The sequence below is a fragment of the Polypterus senegalus genome, chromosome 2 (genome assembly GCF_016835505.1).
Source record: "Polypterus senegalus isolate Bchr_013 chromosome 2, ASM1683550v1, whole genome shotgun sequence".
Taxonomy (NCBI): domain Eukaryota; kingdom Metazoa; phylum Chordata; class Cladistia; order Polypteriformes; family Polypteridae; genus Polypterus; species Polypterus senegalus.
The window spans coordinates 291,810,127-291,834,100 of record NC_053155.1 but is presented as its reverse complement, the minus strand read 5'-3'; the positions used below and the strand labels follow the sequence as shown (position 1 = coordinate 291,834,100).

Sequence of the window (23,974 nt, the reverse complement as noted above, 5' to 3'; positions counted from 1 at the left end):
AAGATCACGACCTGATGAAGCAAAAAGGATAACATCATCTGCAAAAAGCAGTGACTCAATCCTAAGCCCACCAAATCGGACACCCTCAACACCCTGGCAGCATCTAGAAATTCTGTCCATATAAGTTATGAATAGAATCAGTGACAAAGGGCAGCCCTGGTGGAGTCCAACTCTCACTGGAAACAGGTTTGACTTACTGCCGGCAATGCAGAAGAAGCTCTGACACTGGCTGTACAGGGACCGAACAGCCCTTATCAGGGGGTCCAGTACCCCATACTCCTGGAGCATACCGCACAGGATTCCACAAGTGACACATTCAAACACCTTTTTCAAGTCCACAAAACACATGTAGACTGGTTGGGCAAACTCCCATGTACCCTCCAGGACTCTGCCTAGGGTAAAGAGCTGGTCCACTATTCCGCGACTAGGACAAAAATCACACTGTTCCTCCTGAATTTGAGGTTTGACTATCTGATGGATCCTTCTCTCCAGGACCCCGAATAGACTTTTCCAGAGAAGAGGAGTGTGATAACTCTGCAGCTGGAACACACCCTCTGGTCCACCCAGACTGCCAATCCAAAGGCACTGTCCCCGAATGTCCATGCAATATTGGAGAGGCGTGTCAACCAAGACAGTCCTACAACATGCAGAGCCTTGAGGAACTCCGGGCGTATCTCATCCACCTCCGGGGCCCTACAGCCAAAGAGTTTTTTGACCACCTTGGTGACCTCATTCCCAGAGATGGGAGAGCCCACCTCCAGGTCCCCAGGCTCTGCTTCCTCATTGGAAGACATGTTAATGGGATTGAGGAGGTCTTCAAAGTACTCCCCCACCGACCCACAACGTCTATACAATGTTGACAATGCACTGTTTCCCCCTCCTGAGACACCAGATGGTGGACCAGAATCTCCTTGAACCCATACGGAAGTTGTTCTCCATGGCCTCCCCAAACTCCTCCCACGCCCAAGTTTTTTCCTCAGCAACAACCGAAGGTGCATTCCGCTTGGCCTGCCGGTACCTGTAAGACTCCTCTGGAGTCCCACAGGACAAAAGGGTCCTGTAGGACTCCTTCAGCTTGACAGCATCCCTCACTGCCGGTGTCCACCAACGGGTTCGGGGATTGCTGCCACGACAGGTACCGACTACCTTATGGCCACATCCACCTCAACAATAGAGGCACGGAACATGGCCCATTCAGACTCAATGTCCCCCACCTCCCTCGAGACGTGGTCAAAGTTCTGTCGAAGGTGGGAGTTGAAGCTACTTCTGACAGGGAACTCTGTCAGACATTCCCAGCAGACACTCACAATATGTTTGGGTCTACCAGGCCTGACTGGCATCCTCCCCCACCATCAAAGCCAACTCACCACCAGGTGGTGATCAGTTGACAGCTCCACCCCTCTCTCCGCCCGACTGTCCAGTTCCCATGGGCTCACCACCTGTAGGAGGGGCCAAGGAGGTTGGGTGCAGCGTGAGTCGGGTGGAGGCCGAAGGCAGGGAACTTGGCAGTCCAATCCTCAGCTACAGAAGCTGGCTCTTGGTACATGGAATGTCACCTCTCTGAAGGGGAATGAGCCTGAGCTACTGTGCGAGGTTGAGAGGTTCCGGCTAGATATAGTTGGGCTCACCTCGATGCACAGCGTGGACTCTGGAACCAGTCTCCTTGAGAGGGGCTGGACTCTCTGCCACTCTGGAGTTTCCCCCAGTAAAAGGCGCCGAGTGGGTGTGGGCATACTTATTACCGCCTGACTGGAGCCTGTTCATTGGGATTCACCCTGGTAGACGAGAGGGTAGCCTCTCTCCGCATTTGGGTGGGGGGACGGGTCCTAACTGTTGTTTGCCTATATGCACAGAACAGCAGTCTGGAGTACCCACCCTTTTTGGAGTCTCTGGAGGGGGTGCTAGAGGGTGCACCTGCTGGGGACTCCCTCGTTCTGCTGGGAGACTTCAATGATCACGTGGGCAATGACAGTGAGACCTGGAAGGGCGTGATTGGGAGGAATAGCCACCCTGATCTGAACCCGAGTGGTGTTTTGTTATTGGACTTCTGTGCTCGTCATAACACCATGCTCAGGCATAGAGGTTTTCATATGTGCACCTGGCACCAGGACTGATCACAACAGTATTTTGGCAACATTTAAATCAGTTGATTTCACCATTAATTTTACTGAATCAGCCCGCAATCTTATCTTTGTTATCTTTGACTATAGCAAGTCATTTAAAGCGTACATTACACAATTGTCTAAATGGCATTTCTTCCATCTTAACAATGTTGTGAAATTAAGGTGCTTTCTAAATAAACAGGATTCTGAGAAATTAATTTATGCATTTATTTCTAGTAGGATTGACTACTGCAGTGCTGTGTTCACTGGCTGTTCAAACTGTTCTTTATACAGCCTCCAGTTAATCCAAAATGCTGTTGCAAGAAATATTACAAGAACAAGAAAATACAAACACATAACTCCAGTTCTTATATCCTTACACTGGCTTTTAGTTAAGTTTAGGGCAGATTTTAAAAATCTCCTTTTAACATATAAAGCCTTAAATGGCCGAGTTCCCGCTTACTTACAGCGAACTTACAGTATCATGACTTACAAATCAGAGCACACATTACGATCTCAAGATGTTTAGGATTCCATGGATTAATAAAATAATAGTGGGAGTTAGAGTTTTTAGTTACAGGCCCCCTAAACTTTGGAATGGTCTGCCTGCTACTATAAGAGATGCCCCTTCAGTCTCAGCTTTTAAATCCCAGCTACTTCAGTTTAGCATATCCTAAATAGAGCTGCTGATTAACTGTACAGACTGCATCTCTGTTGTTAGTCATTAGCACTAAAACATAAGTAACATGATTGTTATAATTTGTTACTAACCCTCACCTATTCTGTTTCTCTTCTCGGTACTCAAATGTGGCACTTGGTGCCACTGCTCACCTTTCAAGTTGCTTTGCCTGCCTAAGGTAAAGTCATCTCTGATGGAGGATCGCAGGAATCATCGGTTAGATGGGGAACCTCCATTGGATTGGCTGGCCCAGGACTATCTCAGCTGTGGAATGGCCAATATAGGGAGGCAGATTGATGGCTGAGGTCTCCAGGACTCTAAACAAATCCAAATCATATTATGTGATATCATTTACTGTTAAATTCTGCTTTGTACTTGTAATATTTTTAATTTTATACTATATTGAAGATTACTTGTGTTCTGTGTATTGTATTGTATTGTATTTATTCCCTTCTTTTTGACACCCACTGCATACCCAGCCTACCTGGAAATGGGTCTCTTTTTGAACTGCCTTTTTTCAAGATTTCTTCCATTTTTTCTCTACAAGGTTTTTTTTTGGGAGTTTTTCCTTGTCTTCTTATAGAGTCAAGGCTGGGAGGCTGTCAAAAGGCAGGGCCTGTTAAAGCCCACTGCTGCACTTCTTGTGTGATTTTGGGCTATATAAAAATAAATTGTATTGTATTGTATTGGGGTGGCACGGTTGTGCAGTGGGTAGCGCTGCTGCCTCGCAGTTAGGAGACCCAGATTCGCTTCTCAGGTCCTCCCTGCGTGGAGTTTGCATGTTCTCCTCGTGTCTGCGTGGGTTTCCTCCAGGTGCTCCGGTTTCCTCCCACAGTCCAAAGACATGCAGGTGAGGTGCATTGGCGAATCTAAATTGTCCCTAGTGTGTGCTTGGTGTGTGTGTGTGTGTGTGAGCTTGGTGTGTGTGTTTCCTGTGGTGGGTTCGCACCCTGCCTGGGGTTTGTTTCCTGCCTTGCGCCCTGTGTTGGCTGGGATTGGCTCCAGCAGTACCCCGTGACCCTGTAGTTAGGATATAGAGGGTTGGATAATGGATGGATGTATTGTATTATATAATCACATTCTGACCATCCACTATTGGGCTTGTCATGCATGCACATCTGAGTATCTCTTTGTAAGCTCAGTCGAGGTATGTAATAAGATGAGAGGAGGTAACGGCGCTAACATTGCTATCTCTGTCTCCTTCTTTTTCCACAGTGCTGAGAAGCCACCCACTAAAGGCATTTAGCTCTGCCCCCCAAAAAACCCCATGCATCCTGGAAGGAGGTGTCACTTTTGGCAAGAGAAATCTGTAAAATATATGGAACCCTCTTACAATCCTTTGTTTGAATTCCCGCAGGAGTGACACGTGTCAATGAATGCTATTTTCACTTCTTTGTCTTTATTTTCTGTCTTTGGATGAATAAAAGGGACAACTTGGTTGGTGCCCCAAAATTTCTTGCTTCAGTCTTGAGCTGTCATTGCTACACTCGGCCATAGGCTACACGTTTCAGCTAATTTTAAAAAAACTACTTTTGTTACATTCTTGATGACATTCAGTTGATTCCTATTAAGCACATTTCCATTTCTGAGCTCATTGTGTTTATGATACCTAATAATGTAGTATAAAAAATTCAACATAAAAGTAACAGTGAAACATAAAGAGAAAAACTCCTCGCAATAAGCATTTATTTATTTTTATGTTATGCTTTGTTATTTTTTAATTTCAATTATACCTGCTTACTTGTGTGCTGCTATAAATGATCAATCGACAATGGATAATATCTACTTAATATAGGAAGAGGAAGTAACTCTACTAAACATCCTCATCATGTAATAAATATCTGGCATATCTCCAGGGGCCTCATGTATAACGCCGTGCGAACTCACACTCTAACATGACGTAAGCACAAAAGCGGGAATGTGCGTACACACAGAAAAATCCAGATGCGGGAATCTGTGAAAACACAAACTTCCACGTTCTTCCGCTACATAAATTCCGATCAGCGTGAAAAGTAAAACACGCGCACATGCATGCTGTCCCGCCTTAAATCCTCCCAGAAGTACGCCTCTTTGAATATGTAAATCAATATAAATAGCCCTTAAGCTCAGCGTTCTGTGAAAAGACAATGGCAAAACCACAAGGAAAAATAGAACAATTTCAGCGAATACCAATTGAAGGCAAGGAAAAACGTACTATTTGTTTGTTTAAAAAATGGCATAAAACCAAAAAAGGAAGCTGATCAAGTGACATAGTGTGTCGGAGAAACTTGAAAGCTCAAGTTCACTAAAGCCGCTTTTCCACTGCATAGTACAGCACGACACGGTTCAGTACAGCTCACCTTGGTTCGGCTCAGTTCAGCTCGGTTTGCGTTTCGACTGCAGTTTAGTACCACTTTAGAGTGGGCGGGATTATTCACGTGTCGTTATAGTTGCGCCGCCTCTACTGCAGTGACACCGTGGAACTTTTACAACAACACGCAGACAACGACAACACTTTAGCTCGATGACGCGCAAGGTTAAGCATCTAAAAAAAGCACATCACTAGCTAACTTTTATCACTGTTGCAAAGCATAAAATGAACTTAACTGCCAGTGTAACATTAAAATGCTGATTCTGTATATTACAGATCTTCCACATTTTGCAAAAAAGTCGCCGCAACAGACCATCTGTTTGGACATTTAACCGTGCTTCAGAGTGGTGGGATGTGATTGTTCCCGGTTTTACAAACACTCAGTGGCTGGAGAACTTTCGAAACTTCCGCGTGTCTGTACCTTTAAAGAAAAGAATAGCCAGTGACGCAGTAATGACGATTTTCTCCGGCCAATCAGTGACCAGCAGAGTTTACACGTCACATTTTGGTAACGGTTCGGCACGCTTGGAACCTCGGCTGAGGTGGTACTAAAAAAAGGACCAGGTACCAGGTACTGTTCCCAGTGGAAAGCCCCGCAAAAGTGAGCTGTACTGAACCGTGTCATGCCGTACTATGCAGTGGAAAAGCGGCTAAAGTCGCACAGTGCCTGACATGAAATAGAAGTTGTCAGATATCAAATTCGCCGTAAAAAGGCAAGTCGTAGCCCACCATCTGAGTGTCATATGAAAGCTTATTAGTGTGCAGAGAAAAAAAAGGCACACAGTGGGAAAAAAGCACGAAATGTCAACTTTAATCTCGAAATTTCCACTTTAATCACGTAGTTTATTTTGTCATTAAAGTAGAACATCATAAACATAATCTTAAAATCGTTTAATTTACTAGTTTCTCAAATCCCATTGTAACTAGATAGATAGATAGATAGATAGATAGATAGATAGATAGATAGATAGATAGATAGATAGATAGATAGATAGATAGATAGATAGATACTTTATTAATCCCAAAGGGAAATTCACATAATCCAGCAGCAGTATACTGATACAAAAAACAATGTTAAATTAAATAGTAATAAAAATGCATGTAAAAGCAGACAATACCTTTGAGTAATGTTAGCATTTACTCCCCCGGGTGGAATTGAAGAGTCGCATAGTGTGGGGGACGAACGATCTCCTCAGTCTGTAAGTGGAGCAGGACGGTGACAAAAGTCTGTCACTGAAGCTACTCCTCTGACTGGAGATGATCCTGTTCAGCGGATGCAGTGGATTCTTCATGATTGACAGGAGTTTGCTTAGTGCCCATCGCTCTGCCACAGATGTTAAACTGTCCAACTTTACTCCTTCAATAGAGCTTGCCTTCTTAACAAGTTTGTCAAGGCGTGAGGCGTCTTTCATCTTTATGCTGCCTCCCCAGTCACCTCTAATGATCACAAGGTCCATGAGGGGCCTGGGCCTCCTAAAATCCACCACCAGCTCCTTGGTCTTGCTGGTGTTAAGGTGTAAGTGGTTTGAGTCGCACCATTTAACAAAGTCTTTGATTAGCTTTCCGTACTCCTCCTCCTGCCCACTCCTGATGCAGCCCACAATAGCAGTGTCATCAGCGAACATTTGCACATGGCAGGACTCCAAGTCATATTGAAAGTCTGATGTATATAGATTGAACAGGACCGGAGAAAGTACAGTCCCCTGTAGCACTCCTGTGTTGCTGACCACAATGTCAGACCTGCAGTTCCCAAGACGCACATATTGAGGTCTGTCTGTAAGATAGTCCACGATCCATGCCACCAGGTGTGAGTCTACTCCCATCTCAGTCAGCTTGTCTCTAAGGAGCAGAGGTTGGATGGTGTTGAAGGCGCTAGAGAAGTCCAAAAACATAATTCTTACAGCACCACTGCCTCTGTCCAAGTGGGAGAGGGATCGGTGTAGCATACAGATGATGGCATCCTCTGCTCCCACCTCTTCCTGGTATGCAAACTGCAGAGGGTCAAGGGCGTGGTGACCCTGTGACCTCAGGTGGTGAAGCAGCAGCTGCTCCATGGTCTTCATCAGATGTGACGTTAGAGCAACAGGTAGTACTAAAGTAGTACGTTAAATGCTTTGCTTTGTATTTGATCTTCTATGTGCTCTATGTGTGTGAATCACTACGTGCTTCTGGGCTTTCTCTTCCTCCGACAAGACACAGAATCCATTACATTCGTGAAATTACAGCTCTCTGAATAACTAAAATACTGAGATGTATACGTGATATCATTTTCATGATGACAGGAGTTAAAACATGTTATTAAACATGGGAACACAGTGGCACAGTGATTGTGCGCGACCTTTGATGAAATAATTTATTGCAGCAGTACTGTCTCTTTTAAACGTACTAACCTCCAATTCCTGCCCTTCCTTTTCTTTCTCCAAATACCCAAATGCCACACAATCAGCTCTGTAATAGACGTTAAGCCATCTGTAAGCTTATAACACCAATTCTTCAAAACGTTTAAGGAACACTGAAATATCTTCGTAGTACATGTTTAATTATTCTATCCTTCATGCCAGTTCCAGTGAAGCATACAGTGCGAGGCAGGAACAATCCGTGAATGGAGCGCCAGATCCTTGATAGCATAGCGACACAGTGTCCTTTAATTATTAACAATATAGATTATTTAAATGAAGTTAGTTTTATCTGTATAATATAATAAACATATTTTGCTGCATTTCATCTTAAAAATGATATCGTCATCATATGTAAATATGTGTTTTATAAAATGGCTCAGGTTGTGCAATATTATAACTATCGCAAGTTTACAGTTAGGTAATTGTACTTATAAGTACAGACAGTTCTACAAGAAGCAGTTGATGGACTGATAGAGTGTGTTTAGAGCTCTTGGGATGAAACTCTTTCTGAACCACAAGGTCTGTACAGGAAAGGTTTTGAAGCGTTTGCCATGTGAGAAGCAGTTCAAATAGGAAGCATGGCTGAGGCAGCGTGTGCTTGATGCTGTATACTGATAATTCTCTTTCCAATCTGTTGCTCCGAGTGGCGCAGTGAGAGTTATATGGAAAGAGATGATCTGCTCTGGCAACCCTAACTGGAGCAGCTAAAAGAAGAAAAAGAAGGTGCAGTGAGAGCACGCTAAACACTAAAGCAGCTATGGTATTTAAAATAGTTTGGCCATTCCGTGGACCATTATATTATTACAGGTTAATTACAATCAGATGCATTAAACTAATAAACAATATGCGGTTAATTTCAGTGTATTTATAAAGCCACGTCAGGGATGTGAATCTGAAAAAGAAAGATAAACCACACAGGAACAGTAGCACTGCTTTGATGCTGGGTGCTGCCAGTCTGCAAAACCGAGCGGAGAACTTGTGTATGACAGTGTATGAGGTACCGTGGAAATGTGCGTGGCTATATACCAAGTGTAGGTTTTATACATCGCGATTTGAACTTGGAAACGTTCTTATGCAACATTTCTGTGCGTACGCACCGTTTATGCATGAGGCCCCAGGTCTTCAGTCATTAGGATCTTCTGAAAATGGCCAGAAGCACTTGTAACGACTTCTTGAAATGAGATACAGAGGTTAGTTTCTGAAAGCTGCAATGCACTATACATCCTTTGTTCCTTGGCTTTGCCTACTGCTGCTGGAAAAGGCAGCAGCACTCTGCACTCCTTTTTTTTTTCTTTTTCACTCTCCGTTGTCACATGCTAATAAAAGCAGAGTCCTCAACTCTACCACAAGAATGCCAAAGGCTGCCAATGTGCAGACGAGTTTAATTGAAAGCTCCGCCCTTCTAAATTGAAACAAGTACTTGGTAAGCTGCATCATCCACAGCACATGTCATTTTGACAAAGACTTAATTGCACTTCAATTGAACTTTTAATTTTGTTGGGAAACGATTGAAATGGAGACGTTTCATCCAACAGCCCTAATTGGCTATCCTGGTTCTAGTCAGGGGGCACATGTAGCTCCTTATAAATTAATGGAGTTTATGGCTTTGGGTGTCTTTTCTTTTTTCCATTTCTTCTTTTGTGAGAGTTGCTGGTGTTTGGGTGTTTCTTTATTTTGTAGTCCCTGTTTATGTGAGGAAACCAAAACCTGTTTGGTTTTCTTTTGAGGCTAAATTTAGCAATGTGGTGGCTTAGGCAGGTAATGGTGTCATTACTTTTGATAGAATGGCTCTTTGGTGTTAATGTTCTAACTGCAGCTGATGGCCCTCCCCAAGTATGGGGGAATGAATTTCAGCCAAAAGTGAAAAACCTAAGAAATGAAGGTGTGTGGAGTGTAGAGCAGAATGTTTCTTCAGTGTCTCCTGTGTTGCTTTATCATAAGCAGGTTGCAAGTAATGTGGTTAGGGCTGATGGTGATTCTGTTGTTTCTGAGCTAGCCGATGTGGAATTGGTAGATGTATCATTGAACATCATTGCAGCAGATCAGAATGTGAAAGACACTAAACTTGTGAGATTAATTAACCGCAATAAAATGCAATCAGTTTCTACAAAACTGGCTCTTCCAGTGGCTGGTAAAGATGAATTGCATTATGGAGCCACCTTTGAAGTGCCTGAAATGCTTCAGGATAGTGAAGGATATGATAGTGAGCACAGTGCTGATTGGTACAAAGAGGGTGTGGAGGAGCCATTGTATGAGCACAGTGCAGAGTGGTATGGTGAGTCTGAGGAGGAGTTGCGGTACAAAGAGGGAGAGGAGGAGTTTCGCTATGATCACAGTGGTGAGGAGGAGTTTCGCTATGATCACAGTGGTGAGGCTGAGGAAGAGCTCCAGCTTGGTGAAGAATCTCCAAGGTCTTTCCAGGAATATATGGATTCAGTTATGGTTGCTCCTGTTTCAAGTCCTTATGTGAAGGGTAATTCAGTGGGGGTGGACTACACCTCTTTCCAGAAGAATTCCCCATACTGGGGTGAGCAGGGGCGTCTTCACTCTTCCATGGGGTCTGTAATGCCTGCTGACAACAGATGTAGCAAAGAAGCTGTGGCTTCATATCCAAGAAGCTGTGGTGAGGTGTCCATGTCAGCCCAGTTTTATGGATCCAGTCATGACCTGAAAGTGAGATGTAAGTGTTTAATGTGCTTGCTCTTTCTTGTAGAAACCAGCATCTAACCCTTCTTACTTCTTGCAGTACATTCTTCCCTTGTGAAAGTAAGCAGTGTTGCTCACCAATGCAAATATAAAGTGGTAGAGCGAAAAGGACTGTTCATCTTTTCCACATACTATGATGGCTGTAATGTGAAGAAACTGGTAATGTTTTTATGACTGGGGGTGTTCTTTACAAGAACAGATCTTAACTCTCTAGGTTGTTTTTGCTGCAGAATGGCTGTTACTACTTGACTCTTTCCTGGCAAAGCAAAAATATCTCCCTAGCCTGCCCTCCAAGGCCTATTGGTTCAGAACTTCTGCCGGCTGTTTTCTGCAGCAAGACCAGCATGACTGTTGGGATTGATTCAGGGTCTCTTGACAGACTGAAAGTGAAAGGTGAGTCTTTGAAGGAATGAGATTGGTTAATCTAAAATCCATCCAATGCCCAAATCCTTCCCTCAGTGAAGGAACTCAACCCGTTTCAATCGGAGCAAAGCATACTTTGAAGAATCCTACTTGATTGATCCGGAGCACTCCTTTGCTTTTAAATCTATAGTACTATTTGTACAGAAGTTACACACCATGCCACCCCACTTTTTATTCAATCTGTAGGTTAGGCTGTAAAAGGGTGAATGTGGTGTGGTTTTTTTTTTTTTTTGTTTTCCTTGAAGTTGCAAGTAGGTAAAGGTTTATCATTTACCTTTACATTACCTCTTCTTAAAACAAGACTGGAAACCATGTCTCTGCACCTTATCGAAACATGCTACCTGCTTTGGCCTCTGTTCTACAATGATGGGCTAAGACTACTCTATTAGCCTTTAGGCATTTTTTGATACCCTTTAGACAAAAAGCTATCCTGGTGTGTTGCTTGGTTGACTGCTGTAGGTAATTTTGTGTCAAATGGAAGCCTAGCCTACTGGGAAAGGCTAGGGGGGCCATGAAAATTGTAAAATGAAACTGATTTCTGACTGGTCTACATGCAAGTAACATGGTGTGTTGCAGCATCTTCTAAAATGGCAGGAATGTCGGTGGTAAGCACCCCTGCTGTCAGAGGTTTGCTGCAGTTTATTCAGCTGAGGTGTATCCCAAAGATGGCCCTGACATCAATTTTTGCACGTCCCACAGCTGCTAATACACCATCTAACCATATTGAAGTGTCAAACCTGAATTAGTTAAAGCTTAGAGGTTTATAGGGTCACTGGTGAGGTGTATGGAGCAGAGAAAATTTCATGCTGGTTAGCACATGCAAGTAACACATGTGGCCCCCTCTTCCAGATGGGAAGAGGAATTAACCAAAATGAAGGTTTTCTTTAAATGTAGATTTTGTAGACCACTCTGAATAGTAAATTTTATAGGGGATGTTTTTGGTGACTGAACACAAATTTGACAATGCTGCCTACAGCAAACCAATCGCTGCTACTTATGACCCTTCTTAAGCTCTTGGATCCTATTCCAGTTAAGTCTCTGTACTCAAGTAAACTGATAGGCTGCACTTCAAGGTGTGCTTAAACTCCTCTATCAAACCTCTGAAAGCCTTTAACTCATTGGCAGTATTTTCTTGCCCACAGACTCCCACTTCTGGGTCCCGGTGTCCAAGATTGCTCAGGGATGCAAGTATGAAGTTTTGACAGATTCCTTTGGAAAGATTTTCTTTACAGTCTCGTATAAGGGATGCCATGTTAAAAAGGAAGTATGTGTTCCCTCCATTTCCCACACAGAATGTCTTTTAAAATGTTTACTTCTACACTAGGTCAGTTATCTTTAAGACTAATGTAACTCCATTAAATGAGTCCAGTCTTCATGCATTTTAGATACAATGATGCAGCAAATGGTTAATGTTGTCCCTTCAAACAGTAGCACGAGTGCTATAATATTGGTCTATCTGCTCAGATTACTTGATAGACAATACCTTCTGTCCAGATGGTCTCATTTTTGCAGTGACTCTTAACAGTCTGTGCTCTTAAGCAAGTCTATTGCCAAGCCTCCAACATGGACCCACACTTCCACTTTGTTTCTAAGGCAGCTCCTCTGTGTTCATTTGACAGGGAAACTATTATATCCTGGCAGTGCAATATGCTGCAACCAATGGCGAGGAAAGCTCTTTCTTTATGAAGTGTCAGACAAAAAGTGGAGAGCAAGTTTCTACTTTGCCATTTGTGACGGCACCACCAGAATCTGGTCCAAAGGTATCCTGCCATGCTTCCACAATGGATGTGGTTCTGCCAGATGCCACACCAGATCAGGTTAAAGTAAGAGGTGAGTAGAGCTGGGTGGTGGCTATAGAGGGTGCTGTGGTGTGCTGCTGGTTCTAGTATAAAGTGGTGTTTCCTTTGTAGATGAAACCCACCATGAAGTGTCTGTGCAGCAGCTGGCTAAAAGGTGCCAATACACTTTAGTCAAGAGAGGTCACAATCTCCTGTTCACTGCCAACTACAAGTCCTGTCATGTGAGAATGAAGGCAAGTAGTACATGAAAGTGTTTAGTGCCAGGTCATCTGCTTGATGCTAATGTGTGCTCCTTGTATTGCAGGATAATAATTACATCTTAACTGTAGTGTATATGCCAAGAGCTGGACATCCCTTAGTCATCCACATGAAATGCCCAGCTATTGTCCGGCCTCCTACATCTGTCACTCCAATCACCTTGCCTAATCAGCCTGGGCCAGTTTGCAGAGTTACTGGCATGAGTGTGGTGCTACCTTTTGGCTCCCTAGATCAGGTCAAAGTTCTAGGTATGAAGACCTTGCTGTTTACTCAATGAGTGGTTGGGGACGGGAGTTATACTCGCGTCTATTTTGAACAGATAAAAACCAGCATCCAGTATTGGTCAACAAGGCTCCCAAAAGTTGTGGCTATCTCTTGCTGAAGAGACTACATGATGTCCTCTTTGAAGTGCCTTACAAGGCATGCCATGTCCAGATCAAGGTAATCTGATTTTTGACACTTTCTTGTAGCTTGTTTAGAATTGTGGGTCTGTTTTGAAGTACATTTAAGCATGCTCAAATTATACACACCTAAGGCATGAGGCACAATGTGCAATTTTCTGAGGCACCTTTTGCTCAAGATCCATATACCACACAAGCCTAATTTGACCCTACTCAGAAAATGTCATCCCACAATTCAGCACAAGCTCAAATGGCAATTTCTCATTTTAGAATAACTACTACACACTGACTGTCCTCTACAAGCCTGCTGTTGGTGCCCAAATTGTGGTGAACATGAAATGCCCATTGAGATGGCATCCAACATTCTTGCCTACTACACCTACAAAGCCCATTACTCCCAGGCTACCTCTTGTGACTTGTGGAGCATCCAGCATGTCTACTGAGCTACCTGAGGGTTTATTGGATCAAGTGAAGTTACTGGGTGAGTATTTGAGAAACTAATGCTGCCTTCAGCTATACAGAGCCAGTTTCCAGAAAAGCCACTGCTTGTTAACCATGAATTTGCCCCTACATGAATGGAGGTAAAATCGTTTCAAGGAGCACTGGACAATGTCTTTTCAAAGACACTTCCTAAATCAAGATTTCTTCATGGTTATCTAAAGGTAGGCCTAATCTGAGAAATTGTTTGTAACCAGTCCATGCCTTTTAAAGGATATCTACTGTCACAAGAATAGACCGGAGACATTAGTCCAATCATTCCAGTACTTATCCAGGATCGGAGTTAACTAGCCAAGCCAAGTTGCTAGTTGGGATTGAGCTGTATGAGTCCTTGTAAATGGCTCCTGTGTCACTTGACACAGTTGGTCCATAGAATGCTGCTGCTTTGGTCTGAAGGTTCTTTATCTTTTCAGGTAAATTGGGCAAAGTGGTGGTGGTAAGCAAAGCTCCTAAACAGTGTAGCTACCAGTTAATTAAAGGAAAGGGGAAAATAACTTTCTCTGCATCCTACAAAGCATGTGATGTCAGAGTTGAGGTAAGTAGGCCCCTTCAGCCTTGTCATAAAAAATGGGGGAAAGTCAGTTTTGTACATTGGCTGCTTAATGTGCATTTCAGGGTCTGCATTACATACTGACACTAATCTATAAACCAGCTTCTGGGAAGCAAATGACTCTGCACATGAGATGTCCAATCAAAGCTATAACTCCTACCACCACAACCAAGCCTTTGCTCAAAGTAGACTGTTACCCTTCAAGCATGGCTGTGGTTTTGCCTGATGTGTCTCCAAACGATGTCCAAGTACTTGGTAAGTTGATAGGGGGGGAAAAAAACATGCATGCTCAGAGAAGAACTTCTAGTAGTCCTAAGGGGTTGTGATGTGGTGGTGGTCTTGTTCTTCTCCTTCCTTCCAACCCCAATCTAGATGAAAGAAATAGATATGTAAAAGTGATGTCTGCTCCCAAAACCTGTGGTTATGTTTTGGCAAAGAAGGGGAAGATGTTGGTCTTCACCACCACTTACAAAGGCTGTCATGTTACAGTTAAGGCAAGTACCTCTGCTGATTAACGCCACAGCAACAAATGCTATGTGGTTATAATGGCCTATTTACTTGTTTTCTGCATGCAAGCTTCCTTAATTCATGCTCAATTGCTCTGTGGTATACATTTTCCAATATACTGTAGTCTTGCATATTTTTGTACTGGTCACAATATTGGATGGAAGCACTCTAATCACTAATTGGATAATTGGGGTCAAAACAGGAGTCTATTTAAAATAAGCCAAGTCAAATGTAGATTCAAAGTCTGCTTGATCGTTTGCGGAGGTGTAATGAAAGAATAATTGCCAGAAGAACAGCCTTTAACATTGACTTGGCATGTTAAGGGACCCATGTTAAAATGCATGCCTCTTGATTCCATAGGGTTCTAGATGGGCTGATTTGGAGCCCAGTTTTACTCCCAGTTGGGTAGTATCTCCTTCTGCACTGCTTAACAAATCTTGAATGTGGAACAGTTGGAGATGTGTTGGTTCTTTAATGTGGTTTTGCTTGTATAACTTTTTTTTTTTTTTTCCCCTTTAAAGAAAGGGCAGTATGTACTTGAAGTGCTGTACAAATCTTTTGCTGGGAAGACTGTAGCTTTGACCATGGAATGCCCAGTCTCTAGGATACCTACCCCCACTATGACTACATTACCAACACACCCTCCCCCCACGGTGTCCTGTACGTCCTCCAGCATGAGCGTAGTGCTCCCAGTTGGCTCCCCAGAACACGTGAAAATCCTGGGTGAGTAAACCATTGGGGTTATGAGGGTGGAGGTTTTTGAGTTGGTTTTATGGAAATATTTGGTTTTCCCCTTTTCAGGGCTACACCATGATGAGGTTTTGCTAAGTTCTGTTCACAAAGAATGTGGCTATAAAGTCATAAAATCAAAGGGGAAGATCACCTTGACAGTTTTGTATAGTTCCTGCAATGTCCACAAAGAGGTAATGTTTTGCCTAATTGAGATTCTAGTACTGGGGGGTTTGGGGGAGGAGAACTATTGCACATTTAGATCTCCTGCTTTGAGCTTTTAGTCTCAAGACACTAAATTGAGTGGCCTCTAAATGAACTTTCTGCTGCCCCATTGAAACTTTTTGTTGCAGTGGTGTGTTTTGTTCAAGAGAAAGTTAGCATTATTTTAACTTGGATAATTGGGAGAGGTTATCAGCCTGAAGTGTAAAGGACATGCACTCTGACCAGAAGATCTGCAGACAATTCAAGACAAGGAGACTGACCTGCCCTTGTTTCTAGAGATAGTAAATATTTCAAATGATTGCTCTAGAGTCTAGACCTAAGCAGAATCTGCTTCATCCATAGGGCAACTTCTTTGTGCTGAATATTCGTTACTATCCTTCGGCTGGTTTTCCAGTAGCGCTGCAGATGAAATGCCCAGATATCCATCTGGTTCCAACACTACCAACAAGGCCTTCTCCTGATGTCTCAAATGATTATAAACTTTCATGTAAAGGAACAAGCATGATGGTAGAGTTACCTTCTGGAAAGCTAGATGATATCCAGCTGATAGGTGGGTATGACCTTTTGCACATCCAACACTTGTGAACTAAGTATAATTCAAAGCTTGGCTTCCTTCACTTGTTCAGAGTTGAGTTGGCATGCTAATTCATCCATCTCATGCCCCATAAAATACTAGACTAATTGCATTTTCCCCAGCTGCATTATTTAAACAATACTTGGTTTGGTTGCTTCATCTGTCAATGATTTTGGCTGACCAGACTTAATTCCACTGATCTGAATGGACATAGTGTTCCAACTTCTAAAAATATTCTAGCCAGCCTAGGAAGTCATTTAGTTCCACTTACATATGCCAGCCTAGTCCTCATCAATGTGCTTGCTTCTGATTTGTAGTCATTAACTTGGTTCCATTACATCATGGAATCCTCACAGCAACAAACTCAACTTTGGCAGCATCCATATTTTGTAGGAATGTGTGTAGATCCTGGTACCATTCACACTTTTTTAGAGCAAGAGTATCTGCCTGTTTTATAGATAAAACTGGAGAACTAGTGGCTGTTCAGCAGGCTCCCAAGAGATGTGGTTACAGATTGCAACAAGCAGGAGGGATTTTCTTGTCTGTGCCCTATTCTGCCTGTGATGTGAAAGTGTTGGTAAGTGTCTGGAACTTAGCATTGAATGGCTCCTTAATGTGGTTACTCTGGCTAGCTTGGCTATACCACTTCTACTCTACTTTAGGGCAACCACTATGTTCTCCTGGTGGCTTACAAGTCAGCCAGGGGAGGGCAAAAGCGGATTGAAGTGAGGTGCCCAGTTAGAAAGCCATCGCATCTTGGTAATGGGGTGTCATGCCAGGAAGATTGCATGAGTATTGACCTCCCAGCTGGACCTGCAGAGCAAGTGAAAGTAGTGGGTAAGTTGTCAGCAGTCAAATATTGCCAGCAAGAAAGCTAATTGCTTGAGCCTTCGTATGTGATAGACGGTGTTGTCCTTGCTAATGATAGTGGATGAAATTTGCTTAAACCTGTAACCACTGTACATGTAAGGTGTGCAACAGAACCAGTCAGTTTTATTTCTGGGTTGTGTTAATGCAGTCCTTATTGGAAAATCTCCCTTAATCAGAGTCAAACATTTTAACATGGATTTGAACTACATCACAGCCTCTTTTTGTACACAGATCAATTCCACAATCCTGTGAGTGTGAAGCAGTCTCCCCGTTGTGGTTACAATCTGTCTTTAGAGGTGGGGAAGCTCCATTTTTCTGCCTCTTACAAGGCTTGCCATGTGAAGATTCAGGTAAGACTTTAATTTTTCACGTAAACGGCATGTTTTTTGGCCAAGTGAAGGTTTCCTTTTTGACCCCTCTTGTAGAATGGCAATTATATTCTGACTGTCCTCTACACCACCTCGACCGGAAGACATGAAGTACAGATGACCTGTCCTGTCCATGATCTAGTCTTTCATCAGGGTATTGTCTCTTGGACATGTAGCATTTTAAAATCCCATGTGAAAGGGTCTACCTAAAATTTTGTACCTAAATTTTTTTGTTGGTAGGATGCTCATTGCCCAGGAAGAAGCAAGTGCAATGTGGCCCAGTTGGCATTTCCCCAAGTGCTTGTCGCTTGAAAGGTTGCTGTGTGGATGCTAAATCCTCCCACTGTTTCTATCCTATGGACAGTAGGTTGCAAATTGAATCCTAATGTCTAGCACCAAGAGCAAGGCATGTCACTTCATTGTCTCCTTTACTTCATCAGCTTGCACAGCAGATGGACACTTTGTGTTTGCTGTTTATCGAACCTCTTCGAAACCAGAAATTGATCCAGGTAGTCTGTATGTTTCTAGTAACTCTTCGTGTGCTCCTGTTGTGTGCACACCTGACTTTGCCATTTTCAAGTTGCCCCTGACTGGCTGTGGAACTCACAAATTTGTAAGTATTAGTCTTGTAAGGAACCAAAACATGAATCTGTTCTCCCACCTGTTTGGTTTGTGGAATAACCTGTTGGTATTACCAGGTAATCGGTCAAACTTCAGTCTACTTGGCTGATGTATTTGGACGATTTGCAAAGAACAGCCAGATGTATGGCCAAATTCTGAGACATGCACCTTATCGGTAAGCCTTTCTTGCATCATTACTAGATCCAGACTGCTAGAAAAGGAGTAAATGTTGGGCACTAACAGTCCTCTACTGCAGATACCAAGTGGAATGCCGCTATTCAAAAGGGTCTACTGCCAGCGCTGGTTACATGGTGGTGAATACTCCAACTGTACCATCCATTGTCTCCTCTGGAACTATGGAAGTAGCCCTAAGAATTGCTAAAGGTTTGTGGTGTCTGTTTCTGATACAGATTGATTTTTATAATCTTGGTACTGTGAAGATTAACTATTCTAGTTTATATACTGGAGCAGGCTAGGTTAGAATACCTCTAGTTCTTCTACCAAGGACACCTCTGCTTCTCTGAATGCTGGTAGTGATGCCATGTAGTCTGCATGAACTGGAAGGATTTAAGTGAGGGTGCAATTGTTCTAGAATCTTGCTCCATTGACTTTCTTGCTTTTGGATTCCCCCACTCTAGAATGTTGGGTTGTGAAGTGCTTTGAAATTACCTGTTACTTTCCAATGGATTTGAAATGCAAAGTGCAATAGCCTAGGTTGGAGGTCTTGGGTGTTTCTTGGCATTGGGGCATCCAATGCATTGTATTCTAGCTTGTGCAATCCCGTATTCCTTAGATGACAGCTATACAACTTTCTTCCCGGAGACTCAAGTTCCCCTCAGACTTTTGTTGGGAAGCCAGATCTACTTGGATGTCAAAATTTCGCATCCTCCTAGTCGAGATGTGGTTCTGTTGGTCCACTACTGCATTGCATATCCCAGATCTTCAGAGAATGTCTGGGTGCTGGTGTACAATGGGTAAGTAGGGAAGTGCATACTGCCAAAATGCAGTTTAAACTTCCTATTGGTGGTGTTTTGTTCATAGTGTCTGAACAATGACATGAAACCATCTCTGACAGCTGTCCAAATCCTCTGGATTATGGCACTACTCTACATCTCCAGGACCATGACCAGCAGGCTGTGCCAAAGCATTCTCGACGCTTTGCTATAACTACCTTCCAGTTTTTGGATGCCAAAAAAGAGAATCTTTTGGATGAGGAGGTAAGGAAACCTACAGGTCAAAACACTTCTGGTTTGTGTGCTCAAGCACTTCACGGCCTCTTGTTGCTCTACAGATCTACTTCATGTGCTCAACAGAAGTTTGTTCACCTGAACACCAAAGATGTATTGAAGGCTGCTTTGATGGGAGACGTAGGTATCAGTTGTCTAGTATTTGGCCTCAAGTGCTGTTACTCTGTGTGATTCAACTTTTTTCCCCTGCTTATTTTAGCAATATCTGCTCCTCATTCGAACTGGGGAAAACTTTGTGCTGGAAAATCTTGTTCTAAGCGGCCTCATCATGTGAAAAGGGCAGTAGCAGACAATGTGAACCTTATCTTCCTGAGAGATGCCCCCTACCAGCAAACAGGCAAGGTGTTTTTGTATATATGTATAAATAAAGCCCTATTTTTGGTTAACTGTTTGAACTGACTTTATATATTTTTTTCCTCTGCAGAAAACTGGACTATAACTTTCCCCTTGGCTGTAGCAGGGCTGCTGATGTCTATAATCGTATTGCTTTGCTTTGGAAAATCACTTGTGTCAAATATGTTAAAGACAAAGTGACAACCTTTAAATAAAATTTATACTAAAATCTTCTTGTGGAGAGAAGTAATGAGCTTTAGGTTTCATAAGTACTAGTGCTGTAAAATTTACAGAAGTGAAGGTACTGGGAGGAAACCAATTTAAAATAAAATCGTATGGGAGCAGAGTTCCTTGGTGCAAAATGGCTCATGTGCCAAACTGCGTATCATCTGGGCTTCTCGTGCACTCAATACAACAATAGACGTGTCTGTGGTACAGCTCCTATGGTATAAAACGCATCTGCATTTGCCACTTTAGCCACAGACGAGCTTAACCTGCCTGCAAGATACTATGGAGAAAGGCTGACTTTGCATTTTTAAAAACTTGACAAATGGGCTACTTTCCTAATTGTGTAAGTTGTGAGGGCTGAGTAAAGAGGGTTTGAGCTCTTGGTGTTTTTTTTATATAAATTAACCAAGCTGTGAGGTCTTATGATTTGAGTACATCCAATTGGGTACCATGGAAGTCCCAGACCTTCCAATGCAGGAAGCTTCCTCCTTAAATGGAAATTACCATCCACAATGGTGCCAAGCTATATTCTGATTTTTACCGCATATGCTAAAGACCATGAAACCTCACTTTCCTTAAAATTGAGAAGTTTGGGGAGAGCTGTTCAAGTAGGCAACTCTGTCAGCATATGTAGGATTATAAGGAAAATCCTATCTTTTTATGGGGGTGAGGTTGTTACCCTCATATATAAAATTGAAAGGGCTGTTTGTTGGTCTGCCTTGTGCTTCCCCCGTGCTGGAATAAGTCTTTTGCAGCTGCCTTATCACTAAATAAACCCAGGATCATTAAAAGTCATGACTGGGTTGAGCCAATGCAATGATGACAAGTGGCACAATATGGTGCAAATTTGTGCCAGTATATTTCAAAATCCAAATGGAGATTAAAAGCCCAAATATGGGGGGAGGGAAACTTCAGTACAGCTTTTTTTAACTTAATATATCCATAAATCTGTCACTAGTGCGGTGTATGTTAAACATTCCAAAAAAAAATTAAAATCCCTGGCAGGAACAAACACAATATGAGCTACAATGGTTCCTTCTCCAGTGCTCTGCTGCCCCCCCTTGTCAAGTGTCTACTCAGCCCACAGCGACGCCTGCTGAAAAACAGACAGCCTTCACATGGGTTTGCACCCCAACCACTTCATTCCTTTACTGCTGGGAGACCTCAACCTGTGTGCTTCTCAAGGAATATTGGTCCCAGCTGCTTGCTGCCTTCTAACTGCCACACCAGCTTGGCCATGCTACCTTTCTTTCTTCTATAATTTAACCTCCATGCCTTGTTTTCATTGATTCTCTCTTTGTCCTGCTCAGGCTTCTTTTCATTCAGCCTGTGGGCATGGCACTCAAATTGCAATGCCCAGAGTGCCTATATGGAACAGCTAACCAATCAGAGAATCCGCACCTGGCTAGCGCCTCAGCTGCACATGCACTCACAAAATATGAGTCACACTAATTTTAAGAAATGTGGTGTCTTTCAATAACCACTTTTTAATGTAAGCAAAATACATTTATTAAATTTTTTTTTTTTTAATTTATAAAAAAAAAATACTGGGTGATGGAATTGAGTGAATGCCCTGGTGTTTTCTATAGCTCATGGAGATGCTATTTTTTAGAATGTGAAAGAAACGGACCAATGAAAGGCAACATATCAAAATACCCATTTTAGTGAGTAAAAGTATTCACTAATGTTTGGTTTTTTTGGTATACATTTTCATGCATGTGCGAGTAGGATGATGTTGTATGCACCAAACGAAGGTAATTCCACACCAGGCCAGGGGGTAGTGAGGTGTACTAAACCTTCTCCTGTTGTCTCTGCAGACCAAACTCTGGAAAACCTGTCTGACTTAACATTGAAGATGTCGCTTTTGGCGCCCAGGATGACTTCAGAAGAAGGTCACTTCCGGTTCCCCTACATCACTTCCGCTTTGAGCACTTAAAACCGCCATCTTGCCAAACCTTCAGCAGTTCATGTCTGGACTCCAACAGAGACACTTCTGTCAAAAATCAAACCCATTGCAGCCTGGGATAATATACAGGTGGCTGCCCTACACCTTTTTAAGTGTGTCGAGTCTGATCTTTTCACAACGTTTATTTAAACCCACTGTATAATACTGTAAGTCAGTGCTTATTCCCTGTACATCATTACCAAATATGTCTATTGGTGGTGTCCTCTACTACTCCTACTAACAGTAGAGACTTTCCTTGGTCTGTGTGCCCACATGTTTACAAACGGACCACAATTTAATCAAGACTACAAGCACAGAAAGATGTCATACAACTTCCACAAATTAAAAACTACATCCTCAACACTTTTACACAAGACCTTAATTGTTATCACATACCATACATCAGGCTTTTGGTTTCATGTTTCATGACATTCCTGCATTTTTCCATCTTTGTGTTTTCCATGCTGTTTACTTTTTTTTTTGGGGACTTCCATTTATGGTATATCAGCCCAGAAACCAAGACACACAAGTCCCAAAACACACGTTATTTTCACATTTTCAGCCTTTACACAACTCGGTGCACAAATCACCCTAATTCGGCTCAGTACCTTCTTTCTTTCTCTCTCACTTCTCTGCCTCCTCCACCTCCCAACTCTGGCTCCCTGAATGGAGTGAGGCAGACCCTTTTATGTTGCACCCGGATGTGCTCCTGGTGCTCCCTGACAATCTGCCTGAAGCACTTCCTGGTGTGTCTGAAGTGCTGCAGTCCAGGGCTCCGGAATCGTCCAGCCATCCCCTGGCGGTGGCCATGGGCTCCAACAGGGTTGAGCTCTCATGTCCCGGGGGAGGTATTGTCTCTCTCCCAGTCCTTCCATCCTCTAGGTGTCCCAGAAGGGCAAGAGCACCAGCCATCCGCCACACGTTATACTGTCTCTGGTCGTGTTTTCCACTCTCTTTTATTTCAGGACCAGATGAATAGATACACAGTATCAACAACTCTTTATCTTTGCCACCTATAGGAGATTCTATTGATGCCCCCCCTGGTGCTTACATGTTAAAAACAAAAACCTATGTATATATTGTTAATAGAATTTGTGTACTTTTTAAATGTGGTAATGTGAGATTTCATATTTTAAATTTATACTTCTACATATTTACATCACATCCTATTTTAAATAAGATAAATTGAAGTACAGTTAAGGAGGATAAAAAAACTGGTTTGTCTTGCTCCACCAATCTTAATTGTCAGACTCCACCCATGATTCAAGGGGCATTTCAACAAGCCAAGTCGATTCAAGGGGCATTTCAACAAGCCAAGTCAAGTTGGGGAGCATGCACTGGTACAGTGTGTTGCCGTACCCACTGCACAACAAAACAACTCGGCACCTCAGTTAGCAAACCCCCTAGGCAGATGCGGTCCAGTCCCACCCTCCAGAAATGAACGTCTATCTGCCGCAGCCAGGTGTTACGTGGGCGAACCCTTGACCTGGTCTAGCCACTCCATTCCTCAAAAATGACGATCCTACAAGGAGGATCACCCTCGGGGAAACGCACCACATGGCTGTAGTGCCATAACTGACGCTCCCTCACAATGCAGGTAATGTGCCTCATTCGGGACTCCGTGAGCAACCGCTCAATCGACGTAAAGTCAAACCAACGTTGCCCAAGGATTTTCCAGAGAGACACAGTACCGAAGGAGTCTACAGTCCTTTGGTACTGTTCATTTCAGCAAAACATTATTAATCCAATAAAGATCGTGTTAAAATATTTCATATTTAGATCTCTCTATTAATTACACAGCCATTGCAAAATCTCATTTTCTGCTGCAGAAAATCAAATCTACGCAATATTCATGTGTTTCACCCTGCAAACCTGAACCTAGAAAACACGGTTAAGAAATTGTATGAACGTATGAATCTGATATTTTAAATTCCCCTTTTACTTTTTTGTATACAAAGTATAGGGCAAGTATTGTAATCGTCCAAAAATTTGATGGCAAGATTTTGATGAATCTTGGCATTTTAGACATCCCTGCGTCTGATTTACTTTCTCACAGGGAAAGTATTTGAATCATCCAAAAATTTCATTTTGAGATTTTGATGAATCTTGACATTTTAGACCCCCCGAGTCCTAAAATACCATTTTTGGAATTATGTCTGTGT

The 23,974-nt window shown here is 42.8% G+C and overlaps 1 protein-coding gene across 1 annotated transcript; it reads left to right on the top strand.

Moving 5' to 3' along the window:
* The first annotated feature begins 9,103 nt into the window (after positions 1–9,103).
* LOC120523998 lies at positions 9,104–20,139 on the top strand. The gene is made up of 28 exons (XM_039745774.1): positions 9,104–10,210; positions 10,277–10,395; positions 10,467–10,629; positions 11,802–11,923; positions 12,279–12,489; positions 12,570–12,691; positions 12,763–12,964; positions 13,036–13,157; positions 13,388–13,598; positions 14,029–14,150; positions 14,231–14,420; positions 14,538–14,659; positions 15,194–15,395; positions 15,474–15,595; positions 15,969–16,176; positions 16,659–16,777; positions 16,863–17,037; positions 17,302–17,420; positions 17,496–17,592; positions 17,679–17,801; positions 17,879–18,051; positions 18,137–18,234; positions 18,316–18,443; positions 18,853–19,033; positions 19,135–19,276; positions 19,351–19,426; positions 19,506–19,643; positions 19,731–20,139. Exons 1-28 carry the CDS (start codon positions 9,271–9,273, stop codon positions 19,838–19,840), a joined length of 4,857 nt encoding a protein of 1,618 aa, XP_039601708.1. The 5' UTR covers positions 9,104–9,270; the 3' UTR covers positions 19,841–20,139.
* The last annotated feature ends 3,835 nt before the right edge of the window (positions 20,140–23,974 follow it).

What these genes read in the sequence shown, in the direction of transcription:
- LOC120523998 (XM_039745774.1), top strand. Translation starts at nt 9,271, where the DNA reads ATGTGGTGGCTTAGGCAGGTAATGGTGTCATTACTTTTGATAGAATGG. An exon ending in CTTGCCATGTGAAGATTCAG is followed by an intron (nt 17,421 to 17,495) that starts GTAAGACTTTAA and finishes CCCCTCTTGTAG; the next exon opens with AATGGCAATTATATTCTGAC. An exon ending in TGGGTGCTGGTGTACAATGG is followed by an intron (nt 19,034 to 19,134) that starts GTAAGTAGGGAA and finishes CATCTCTGACAG; the next exon opens with CTGTCCAAATCCTCTGGATT.